Source organism: Pseudophryne corroboree, chromosome 2 (genome assembly GCF_028390025.1).
Source record: "Pseudophryne corroboree isolate aPseCor3 chromosome 2, aPseCor3.hap2, whole genome shotgun sequence".
NCBI classification, from domain to species: Eukaryota; Metazoa; Chordata; class Amphibia; order Anura; family Myobatrachidae; genus Pseudophryne; species Pseudophryne corroboree.
The window spans coordinates 356,184,870-356,198,056 of NC_086445.1; the positions used below are offsets into that span (position 1 = coordinate 356,184,870).

Below are 13,187 nucleotides of genomic sequence, written 5' to 3' on the forward strand. Positions count from 1 at the left end.
GGTATTTTGGTAACAGACATGTTTACCTTACAGATTTTCTAAATCTTTAATTGTATTGGCTTACTATGTATGTAGATATATGAATATATACTGTATATGAAGGGTAAGGTTATTTTCACTTGAGCACATTATCTATGGCTGATAATCTGTATGGGAGAACATTTTCCACATAAAATTATCTAAGACTTACTCTTTCCCCAGGTGAGCATCATATTTCAAGTTAACACAGTTTTTAAATCACAGATCAAAGCATGTTGAAAATGACATACAGATGTGTCCTCATACACAATAGCTGCAGTGGCACCAAACATCCCATCTTGACTCGCCAGATCCAATTCAACTTGGAAATTTGAATTGTAAGATTTCCAGTTTGCAAAAATGCCTTGAATTGTTTCAGTGTTTCCAGGTGCCTGCATTTCCTGTTACTTCTACCTTGTAGCCTAGTTTATCATTGCTGGGATTACTATTCTCATCAACTTTGAGAGAAACAAACTTCTTCATTATTCAAATGTCAAGATCTGTGTCTGAATGTTACAGTTTCCAAATTAAAAAAAATAGGTTCATACGAACAGTTTAATCCCTAAGATCCCGGTGTTTTCCATTTCAGTGGGTCAGATTCAATTAGCCACAACTGTCAGTCCTAAACTATTCAATTAAGGGTCGCTACCTGTGTGTTAAGCCCAAAAAGGTGCAATTAACACAAATCACCCCTCTCTGCTTTAGGAGCTGCAAGGAAAAAAATTGCTTTAAATGCACCCTCTGGTTCTTAATGTGCATGGTAACACGTAGATTCCAGGCATTTAATGCTATTTCTATGGGTTAACGCACGTCGTTACCAGAGTTTACTGCATAGGGACACTGAATAGCTGAGTGTTAAATCTGGAGCTTTACCCGTTCGGTAAACACCACAGGTAATTGAATCTGCTCCATTAAGTCTCCACACTATATGACAATAGCTTTATTAGGGTATGAATTGTTAGGTCTAAAATGTGAATCCTGCCTAAACAATGTCTTACCTTAAGTGTGTGCTTACATACAAAGAGCGAGACAAATATTATAGTACTACAAAAAGTCAGAGATGCTGAAACTTCGGTATCCTTATTGTGATTGTATACTATTTCCAACAAGGTTATTGCTGATCCTTTTACTCTGTCATTGTTGATGGTCATATAAGTACTTTGTTTCAAAGGAGGTGAGACTAACCTGTGGATTTATTCTAACCACCACCCTCCAAGTACTCTGAGGTATTCAGTGGGCCTCAGGGCTGTAACTACGTGTGTGCCAAGTGGGCCTGGCACACAGCGCAGTTTCCCTGAGGGCGCACGGCCAGCGGCATGCAATGAGTCAAATTGACTCATTACATGCCGCCTCTGCTGTGTGCGCCGCCACCGCGCTGTGGAGGAGAGAGCAGCGGAGAAGGAGGAGGAGGGAGGGGGACTGGAGCCGCAGCAGCGCTATTTCATTGGTAGTAAGCGCCGCTGCAGCTGTCCCCTCTCCTTACGAATTGGCTGCCCGGCGCTGCTGTGGATGCTGGGATGCGGTTCCTACCAATGAAATAGTGCTGCTGCAGCACGGGGAGCCTGTCAGCGAGGAGATGGTAAGTATCTCTCTCTCTCTCTCGCTCTCTCGGGGACACTGTCTGCCATAATGTGTAAAAAGGGGGACACCGTCTGCTGTAATATGTAAAAAGGGGGCCTGGCTGCCGCAATGTGTAAAAATAAGAATTTACTTACCGATAATTCTATTTCTCATAGTCCGTAGTGGATGCTGGGAACTCCGAAAGGACCATGGGGAATAGCGGCTCCGCAGGAGACTGGGCACAAAAGTAAAAGCTTTAGGACTACCTGGTGTGCACTGGCTCCTCCCCCTATGACCCTCCTCCAAGCCTCAGTTAGGATACTGTGCCCGGACGAGCGTACACAATAAGGAAGGATTTTGAATCCCGGGTAAGACTCATACCAGCCACACCAATCACACCGTACAACTTGTGATCTGAACCCAGTTAACAGCATGATAACAGAGGAGCCTCTGAAAAGATGGCTCACAACAACAATAACCCGATTTTTGTAACAATAACTATGTACAAGTATTGCAGACAATCCGCACTTGGGATGGGCGCCCAGCATCCACTACGGACTATGAGAAATAGAATTATCGGTAAGTAAATTCTTATTTTCTCTGACGTCCTAGTGGATGCTGGGAACTCCGAAAGGACCATGGGGATTATACCAAAGCTCCCAAACGGGCGGGAGAGTGCGGACGACTCTGCAGCACCGAATGAGAGAACTCCAGGTCCTCCTCAGCCAGGGTATCAAATTTGTAGAATTTAGCAAACGTGTTTGCCCCTGACCAAGTAGCTGCTCGGCAAAGTTGTAAAGCCGAGACCCCTCGGGCAGCCGCCCAAGATGAGCCCACTTTCCTTGTGGAATGGGCTTTTACAGATTTTGGCTGTGGCAGGCCTGCCACAGAATGTGCAAGCTGAATTGTACTACAAATCCAACGAGCAATAGTCTGCTTAGAAGCAGGAGCACCCAGCTTGTTGGGTGCATACAGGATAAACAGCGAGTCAGATTTTCTGACTCCAGCCGTCCTGGAAACATATATTTTCAGGGCCCTGACTACGTCCAGCAACTTGGAGTCCTCCAAGTCCCTAGTAGCCGCAGGTACCACAATAGGCTGGTTTAAGTGAAACGCTGAAACCACCTTAGGGAGAAATTGAGGACGAGTCCTCAATTCTGCCCTGTCCATATGAAAAATTAGGTAAGGGCTTTTATAGGATAAAGCCGCCAATTCTGAGACACGCCTGGCTGAAGCCAGGGCTAACAGCATTACCACTTTCCATGTGAGATATTTTAAGTCCACAGTGGTGAGTGGTTCAAACCAATGTGATTTTAGGAACCCCAAAACTACATTGAGATCCCAAGGTGCCACTGGAGGCACAAAAGGAGGCTGTATATGCAGTACCCCCTTGACAAACGTCTGAACTTCAGGAAGTGAAGCTAGTTCTTTCTGGAAGAAAATCGACAGGGCCGAAATTTGAACCTTAATGGACCCTAATTTTAGGCCCATAGACAGTCCTGTTTGCAGGAAATGCAGGAAACGACCCAGTTGAAATTCCTCTGTAGGGGCCTTCTTGGCCTCACACCACGCAACATATTTACGCCAAATACGGTGATAATGTTGCACGGTTACATCCTTCCTGGCTTTGATCAGGGTAGGGATGACTTCATCCGGAATGCCTTTTTCCTTCAGGATCCGGCGTTCAACCGCCATGCCGTCAAACGCAGCCGCGGTAAGTCTTGGAACAGACAGGGTCCCTGCTGGAGCAGGTCCTTTCTTAGAGGTATAGGCCACGGGTCCTCCGTGAGCATCTCTTGAAGTTCCGGGTACCAAGTCCTTCTTGGCCAATCCGGAGCCACGAGTATAGTCCTTACTCCTCTCCTTCTTATGATTCTCAGTACCTTGGGTATGAGAGGCAGAGGAGGGAACACATACACTGACTGGTACACCCACGGTGTTACCAGAGCGTCCACAGCTATTGCCTGAGGGTCCCTTGACCTGGCGCAATATCTGTCTAGTTTTTTGTCCACCTTTGGTTTTTCCCAACGGTTCACAATCATGTGGAAGACTTCTGGGTGAAGTCCCCACTCCCCCGGGTGGAGGTCGTGTCTGCTGAGGAAGTCTGCTTCCCAGTTGTCCACTCCCGGAATGAACACTGCTGACAGTGCTATCACATGATTTTCCGCCCAGCGAAGAATCCTTGCAACTTCTGCCATTGCCCTCCTGCTTCTTGTGCCGCCCTGTCTGTTTACGTGGGCGACTGCCGTGATGTTGTCCGACTGGATCAACACCGGCTGACCCTGAAGCAGAGGCCTTGCTTGACTTAGGGCATTGTAAATGGCCCTTAGTTCCAGGATATTTATGTGAAATGACGTTTCCATGTTTGACCACAAGCCCTGGAAATTTCTTCCCTGTGTGACTGCTCCCCAGCCTCTCAGGCTGGCATCCGTGGTCACCAGGACCCAGTCCTGAATGCCGAATCTGCGGCCCTCTAGAAGATGAGCACTCTGCAACCACCACAGGAGAGACACCCTTGTCCTTGGAGACAGGGTTATCCGCTGATGCATCTGAAGATGCGATCCGGACCATTTGTCCAGCAGATCCCACTGAAAAGTTCTTGCGTGGAATCTGCCGAATGGAATCGCTTCGTAAGAAGCCACCATTTTTCCCAGGACCCTTGTGCATTGATGCACTGACACTTGGCCTGGTTTTAGGAGGTTCCTGACTAGCTCGGATAACTCCCTGGCTTTCTCCTCCGGGAGAAACACCTTTTTCTGGACTGTGTCCAGAATCATCCCTAGGAACAGCAGACGTGTCGTCGGAATCAGCTGCGATTTTGGAATATTTAGAATCCACCCGTGCTGTCGTAGTACTACTTGAGATAGTGCTACCCCGACCTCTAACTGTTCCCTGGACCTTGCCCTTATCAGGAGATCGTCCAAGTAAGGGATAATTAAGACGCCTTTTCTTCGAAGAAGAATCATCATTTCGGCCATTACCTTGGTAAAGACCCGGGGTGCCGTGGACAATCCAAACGGCAGCGTCTGAAACTGATAGTGACAGTTCTGTACCACAAACCTGAGGTACCCTTGGTGAGAAGGGCAAATTGGGACATGGAGGTAAGCATCCTTGATGTCCAGAGACACCATATAGTCCCCTTCTTCCAGGTTCGCTATCACTGCTCTGAGTGACTCCATCTTGAATTTGAACCTTTGTATGTAAGTGTTCAAGGATTTCAGATTTAAAATAGGTCTCACCGAGCCGTCCGGCTTCGGTACCACAAACAGTGTGGAATAATACCCCTTTCCCTGTTGTAGGAGGGGTACCTTGATTATCACCTGCTGGGAATACAGCTTGTGAATGGCTTCCAATACCGCCTCCCTGTCGGAGGGAGACGTTGGTAAAGCAGACTTCAGGAACCGGCGAGGGGGAGACGTCTCGAATTCCAATTTGTACCCCTGAGATACTACCTGCAGGATCCAGGGGTCCACTTGCGAGTGAGCCCACTGCGCGCAGAAATTCTTGAGACGGGCCCCCACCGTACCTGAGTCCGCTTGTAAGGCCCCAGCGTCATGCTGAGGACTTGGCAGAAGCGGGGGAGGGCTTCTGTTCCTGGGAAGAGGCTGCCTGCTGCAGTCTTTTTCCCCTTCCTCTGCCCCGGGGCAGATATGAGTGGCCTTTTGCCCGCTTGCCCTTATGGGGACGAAAGGACTGAGCCTGAAAAGACGGTGTCTTTTTCTGCTGAGAGGTGACCTGAGGTAAAAAGGTGGATTTCCCAGCCGTTGCCGTGGCCACCAGGTCCGATAGACCGACCCCAAATAACTCCTCCCCTTTATACGGCAATACTTCCATATGCCGTTTGGAATCCGCATCACCTGACCACTGTCGCGTCCATAACCCTCTTCTGGCAGAAATGGACAGCGCACTTACTCTTGATGCCAGAGTGCAAATATCCCTCTGTGCATCTCGCATATATAGAAATGCATCCTTTAAATGCTCTATAGTCAATAATATACTGTCCCTGTCCAGGGTATCAATATTTTCAGTCAGGGAATCCGACCACGCCACCCCAGCACTGCACATCCAGGCTGAGGCGATTGCTGGTCGCAGTATAATACCAGTATGTGTGTATATACTTTTTAGGATATTTTTTAGAAATTAGCAGTTTTTTATCGGGGGAAACCCACGCTTCATCACACACCTCATTTAATTCATCTGATTCAGGAAAAACTACGGGTAGTTTTTTTACACACCACACATAATACCCTTTTTTGTGGTACTTGTAGTATCAGAAATGTTCAAAACCTCCTTCATTGCCGTGATCATGTAACGTGTGGCCCTACTGGAAAATACGTTTGTTTCCTCACCGTCGACACTGGAGTCAGTGTCCGTGTCTGGGTCTGTGTCGACCATCTGAGGTAACGGGCGCTTTAGAGCCCCTGACGGTGTTTGAGACGCCTGTACAGGTAATAACTGATTTGCCGGCTGTCTCATGTCGTCAACAGTCTTTTGTAAAGTGCTGACGCTATCACGTAATTCCTTCCATAAGACCATCCAATCAGGTGTCGACTCCCTAGGGGGTGACCACTATTACAGGCAATTGCTCCGCCTCCATACCATTTTCCTCCTCATACATGTCGACACAACGTACCGACACACAGCACACACACAGGGAATGCTCTAATAGAGGACAGGACCCCACTAGCCCTTTGGGGAGACAGAGGGAGAGTTTGCCAGCACACACCAGAGCGCTATATATATATATATATATATATATACAGGGATAACCTTATATAAGTGTTTTTCCCTTATATAGCTGCTGTATTGATTTATCTGCCAAATTAGTGCCCCCCCTCTCTTGTTTTACCCTGTTTCTGTAGTGCAGGACTGCAGGGGAGAGTCAGGGAGACGTCCTTCCAGCGGAGCTGTGAGGGAAAATGGCGCTTGTGTGCTGAGGAGATAGGCTCCGCCCCCTTCTCGGCGGCCTTTCTCCCGCTTTTTTAAGGAAAAACTGGCAGGGGTTAAATGCATCCATATAGCCCAGGAGCTATATGTGATGTATTTTTTGCCATCTAAGGTGTTTTTATTGCGTCTCAGGGCGCCCCCCCCCCAGCGCCCTGCACCCTCAGTGACCGGAGTGTGTAGTGTGCTGAGAGCAATGGCGCACAGCTGCGGTGCTGTGCGCTACCTTATTGAAGACAGGACGTCTTCTGCCGCCGATTTCCCGGACCTCTTCTGTCTTCTGGCTCTGTAAGGGGGCCGGCGGCGCGGCTCTGGGACCCATCCATGGCTGGGCCTGTGATCGTCCCTCTGGAGCTAATGTCCAGTAGCCTAAGAAGCCCAATCCACTCTGCACGCATGTGAGTTCGCTTCTTCTCCCCTTAGTCCCTCGGTGCAGTGAACCTGTTGCCAGCAGGATTCACTGAAAATAAAAAACCTATACTTAAACTTTTTCACTAAGCAGCTCAGGAGAGCCACCTAGTGTGCACCCTTCTCGTTCGGGCACAAAAATCTAACTGAGGCTTGGAGGAGGGTCATAGGGGGAGGAGCCAGTGCACACCAGGTAGTCCTAAAGCTTTTACTTTTGTGCCCAGTCTCCTGCGGAGCCGCTATTCCCCATGGTCCTTTCGGAGTTCCCAGCATCCACTAGGACGTCAGAGAAAAGGGGGCCGGGCTGCCGTAATGTGTAAAAAGGGGGACTGGCTGCCGCAATGTGTAAAAAGGGGGACACAGTCTGCCGTAATATGTAAAAAGGGGACATGGCTAACGCAATGTGTAAAAAGGGGGACTGGCTGCCGTAATGTGTAAAAAGGGGGACTGGCTGCCGCAATGTGTAAAAAGGGGGACACCGTCTGCCGTAATATGTAAAAAGGGGGACTGGCTGCCGCAATGTGTAAAAAGGGGGACTGGCTGGCGCAATGTGTAAAAAGGGGGACGCTGGCTGCTGCAATGTGTATAAAGGGGGACACCGTCTGCCGTAATGTGTAAAAACGGGGACGCTGTCTGCTGTAATGTGTAAAAAGGGGACGCTGTCTGCCGTAATGTGTAAAAAGGGGGACGTTCTCTGCCGTACTGTGTAAAAATGGGGGCGCTGTCTGCCGTAATGTGTAAAAAGGGGACGCTGTCTGCCGTAATGTGTAAAAAAGGGGACGCTGTCTGCCGTAATGTGTAAAAAGGGGGACGCTGTCTGCCGTAATGTGTAAAAAAGGGGACGCTGTCTACTGTAATATGTAAAAAGGGGGACGCTGTCTGCTGTAATGTATAAAAGGGGCTCTACATGGTGTAGTGGCGCTACTGTGCAGCGTAATTTGAATAATGGAGACTACTGTGCACCGTAGTATGAATTGCTATTATTTTGTGGCCACGCCCCTTCCCCATGGAGCCACGCCCCTATATATTTTTTGCGCGCCTACAGCGCTCACTGCCCCTATCTTGCATATGGGGGGGCGCCAATGTCGTTTCTTGCACACAGCGCTAAAATGCCTAGTTACGGGACTGGTGGGCCTACATAGGCTCCAAAGTGCAGGAGCTAATGTCCCTAAACCAAATTCCCTGATTGCAGAATATTGACATTTTATAATAGTATAGTAAAGTATAATAGTAATACTATGACGATAATAATAATAATAATAATAATATCAGAATTAAAAAAATACCCAAGTATGAAACCAATTTCAGCCTTGTTCCCAAAATAAAATTATTTTTCAATTGTACATGATATACAGACATGGACAAATTTGTTGGTTCACTTCAATGGAAAAAAAAAGAACCCATATATTTCAGTGATATAACTTGAAATTGACAAAAGTAATGTACATTGTTATTTATTTTGTATCTAGTAGAAATCAGACTTTGCATTTGATGTTTGATTTAACAGAATAATAGAATAAAACAAATGAAAATTACATGGACAAAATTGATGGGACCCTTCACCTAATATTGGTGGTCATTCCGAGTTGTTCGCTCGTTGCCGATTTTTGCTATGCTGCGATTTGTTGCGAATTGCGCATGCGCAAGGCACGCAGGGCGCATGCGATTAGTTATTTAACTAAAAACCTAGCAGTTTTGCTGTGGATCCTGCGGTGCTTTTCAGTCGCACTGCTGATCGGTGAATGATTCACAGGAAAGGTTTCTGGGAGGTAACTGAGCGTTTTCTGGGAGTGTGCTAAAAAACGCAGGCGTGTCAGGGAAAAATGCGGGAGTGTCTGGAGAAACGTGGGGAGTGGCTGGCCGAACACAGGGCGTGTTTGTGACGTCAAACCAGGAACTAAACGGACTGAGCTGATCGCAATCTGTGAGTAGGTCTGGAGCTACTCAGAAACTGCAAAGAATTATTTATTAGCAATTCTGCTAATCTTTCGTTCGCTATTCTACTAAGCTAAGATACACTCCCAGAGGGCGGCGGCCTAGCGTGTGCAATGCTGCTAAAAGCAGCTAGCGAGCAAACAACTCGGAATGAGGGCCCTTGTGTTGTACAACCTTTAGAAGCAATCAAGCACTTCTGTAGCACTCTGTGAGACTTCGGCACCTGTCACCAGCTAGATTGGCCCACTCTTCCTGACCAAAGTGCTGCAGCTGTCCCAGATTTGATGGATGCCTTCTCTAGACTGAATGTTTTAGCTCTTTCCATAAATGTTCCATGGAATTCAGATCAGGGCGCATAGAAGGCAACTTCAGAATAGTCCAATATTTTGTTATTAACCACTCTTGGGTGCTTTTAGTGGTGTGTTTTGGATTCTGTTGGAGGACCATGAGCTCAACTGAGACAGAGTCCATTGTGCACTTCGCAGATTCATGGCACTCAGTACCAGGAGCAGCAAAGCAGCCCCAATACATAACCAAGCCTTCTGTCTGTTTCCCAGTAGGTATCAGTGGCAGTTGTAACAGTGGGGCTGAAGCACAGTCCAAATCTAACAGAGGGGAGCAGGATAACTGAAGCCCAGTAACATCACTTGGGGGATCAGCTCACCATGCTGCGCTCGCCACAGGATTTATTCCCACTCAATGGGTGTCGTAAACATCCAGAGAGTGAGAATAGCCCTGTTGCACAGGGATTCCGGGTGTCGACATTGTCGGGATTTTGTCATCGGTATCCTGAACGCTGTGATCCCGACAGCCGACATTTTAACTGCAACTCGTAGTTCATTTCTTTGAAAGTTAAATTTTGTCTGTGAACATAAAGCTGATGTAACTTAAGCTCCAGTTTTGACTCTTCCGTCTATAGGACATTTTCCCAGAAAAATTCTGGCTTGTCAATATGCATTTTAGCAAATTCCAATATGGCGATTTTATGTCGTTTTTTTCAAAAGTGGAATCTTCCTGCATCTTCTTCCATGGAACCTACTTTTCCGTAGCTTTGTTTTTTTTTTTACCATTCGTACTACTCTTCTGTTTACTCTTGGGGCAGACATGTTCAGGGAGATTAAATGCAGTTCCATAGACTTTAAAGTTCTTAATATCTGCAACGGTAGTCACAGGAACATCGAGCTGTTTATAATTCAATTATTTATGATCTTTTCTAAGGGGTACCAACAAATCAGTCCAAGCCACATCTTTGGAGAATAAGCAATCATTTATCTCTTTTTATTTTCTCTGCTGTATTTTATTACCTAACAAAGGTATGCACATGAGATGGGTTGGGGCTAAGAGGCCGGCGCTGGGGATCCCGGTGGTCAGCATACCAACCCCCGGATCCCAGCAGCAGAATGCTGGCGTGGAGGGGGGCGAGTGCCACAAAGCCGCTTGTGGGCTCGGTGGCTCGCTGCACTCACCACAGGTTCTATTCCCACTCTACGGGTTTCGTGGACACCCAGGGTTGGGAATAGTCCCTGTCAGTCGGCATGCCGACTAGCGGGCTGGTAAGCGGGCGGAATCCTTATATCGGCATGGTGACCGCCAGGATCCCGAGTGACGGTCACATGACCGTATCCCCATGAGACAATAGCTATCAAAATCATCACTTGTCAGGAGGAATTGAGCATTGTTTCAATCAGCTGTAAAAGTACTAACAAATGTATTCACATCTGTACTATATGTACCTAAAACTCACTGAAGAGTACAGAAAAACATGTCAGTTATCCTCAGTGGTGCAAGTAGAAATTTTTTGTTAGTGGTACGAATAGTAAAAATGGGCGTGGTCATGTGTCATGAGGGGGCATGGTCATATGAAACTAGGGGAGTGGCCACATTATGCCACACACCGTAATGCCCATTACACATTATGTCACACACCGTAATGGTTATTACACGTTATGCCACACACCATAACGCCCATTACACATTATGCCACACACCGTAATGGTTATTACACGTTATGCCACACACCATAACGCCCATTACACATTATGCCAGACACCGTAACACCCGTTACACATTATGCTACACACGTAATGCCCATTACACATTATGTCCCACACCATAATGCCTTACATATTATACCACACACCGTAATGCCTATTACATATTATACTACACACAGTAATGCCACTGACACCATTTTATATCCCACACACAAAAATGCCCCTTAGAAATTATATCCCAGTGGTGGGCTGGTGGTGCTGCGTACCACCACCATATTTTTTAATGGTACTTTCAGCACTGGTTATCTTATGCTCAAGTCAATACAGGGCCGGTGCAAGGTTTTTCGGTGCCCTAGGCAAAACTTCAGCCTACTGCCCATAACCACCACCAATACCCCACTTCCCAGCCCTTCAGATGAAAATGTTCCACAGCCACCATTTGCATCAAGTAAAACAAGGATGTTTCTTTCAGAGACATCCTTAGTTTTTTTTTATAGACAGACTCTGTGGCGCCCCCCAGATCCCAGTGCCCTAGACAGCTGCCTAAAGCTGCCTAATGGTAGAGCCATCCCTGGGTCAATAGTAAATACTAGAAAGTAGGGCACCCACCCAATGTCTGTCAAAGTGGTGTTTTTTCCCTATAATCAGAAGAATAATAACATTAAAATTAATATTAGCATGAGAAAGATCACTCTCTGTTTTATCTAATCCAGGATTTTGGCTATAAAATAAAGAGGTAGGGAAAGAGTGTGTGCCTCTCCTACCCACTTCATAGGTTCATTCACTCCTATAGAAATACTCTGAAGTTGATGAGTGCTTTCTCCCACACTGCTTGTGACCTCTTGGTGAGTCAATCATTTCTTCTGCCTCCATCCTTCTTAACAACTGTGCATGTGTAGCAAGCAGCCATCTGACGATTTCTGAGTCATGAAAGCAATATGAAACATTATTACAATGTGTGTGGATTAAATGCGGTACACATCATTCCGAGGTATTTTACCCTTAAATGGCTACATATATTTCAAGCAAAAATAATTAGAATTCCTGGTCATTTCTCTACATACTGGACTTAAAATGTGAGAAAGTCGTTTACACCATAACATAGTGATTTTGTGTGAATGCCTGATTTAGCGAGCCATACACCTTGCTAATTATACCATTTCTGATTCACCGCACAGAACATTCTGTTCTCTATTCACTATTCATGTGTCAGCATATTATTGCCTTAGTAACAGATATTTCACAGCGACTGGTCATTCACACAACATAATGTATTGCCCACATAGCATTAGCATGGCATAGCTATTCCAATGGTTCCAACGTTTCACACTTCAAGCTGCAGTTTCAAATCCACTCAGTATGCACCGAAGCTGCAACATTTTGATATATGACACAAGCAAGAAACAGAATGGAATGATTTTCATTGCCACTGCAGGAAAATGCACAATACTGAGCCACTCTAACTACCCAGAGAATAAAATCCTGCTACTGCTAACAGAATACACAAACAGTAGAAATTTGCTAAATAATGATTATTTAACATAAGACCTCCGATGACATTGACAACACAAATACAATACTATGCTAAAAATACACACTAAACTCTTAAGCCTTATGTACAAGAATCTTGCAGCACTGCAATGTACCAGTGCCATGTGCACACATTTGTCCCTAGAAAGCCGTGTAATCCTCGCATGACATCCAGCATCTCAAAGTACCTTTGCATGGCTAATGTGCTACAAATGGAATAAGAACATTAACAGGCAGTTCCTCCTACCAGTATTTTGAAACACCGCATTTAATCTCTGCATCAGTTCTTCTATAGCCATCTCTGCATTTGTCGATGTTTCACTTGTGACAAGAGAAAAGCTCCACAGAAAGCATTTTCTTCCTTCAGTTACAGAAGCGAATACGGCAGAGCTCCCTAGCACTGCATTTCAATTAGCTCCAGGTCCTAGCTTAACACAAAAGGAGGTGGTAAGTGAGCATACATTCTCTCCCTCCTTTGCAATACTGACGAGTCATTTGCGATTGGAGGCACAGCCATGAGTCTATCGCGTCAGGGTCACTTAAAAAGTTCGCAATGACACTATTCTGCACCATCATGCATCATCCCTCCATTGCAACTGTTTTCCGTTTCAGCATTACTGACTGAGTAAAGGGTTAGAGAATCAAAATCACAGAAAAAAGACCAAAGTGAAATGGCATTTAAAATAATTATGATGTCATCTATACAGTGTCATTGTTTTCTACGCAACGTAATGCAACCTAACCATATCAAGAACAGTATGAGCATATTGTCCCTTTACGGTATCCTCGCACACTTAA

At 46.1% G+C, this 13,187-nt stretch overlaps 1 protein-coding gene across 15 annotated transcripts in view; it reads right to left on the reverse strand.

Moving 5' to 3' along the window:
• MCF2L (MCF.2 cell line derived transforming sequence like) overlaps nucleotides 1-13,187 on the reverse strand; it is a 648,156-nt gene that overhangs the window by 477,842 nt on the left and 157,127 nt on the right. Inside the window, exon 1 of one of the 15 annotated variants that reach the window (XM_063953138.1) lies at nucleotides 12,637-12,909. The exons of the other annotated variants lie outside the window; for them this stretch is intronic. Coding sequence (XP_063809208.1) covers nucleotides 12,637-12,688 — 52 coding nt within the window. The 5' untranslated portion in view covers nucleotides 12,689-12,909. Of the gene's footprint in view, nucleotides 1-12,636; nucleotides 12,910-13,187 lie in introns of those variants that run through there. 15 annotated transcript variants of the gene reach the window in all.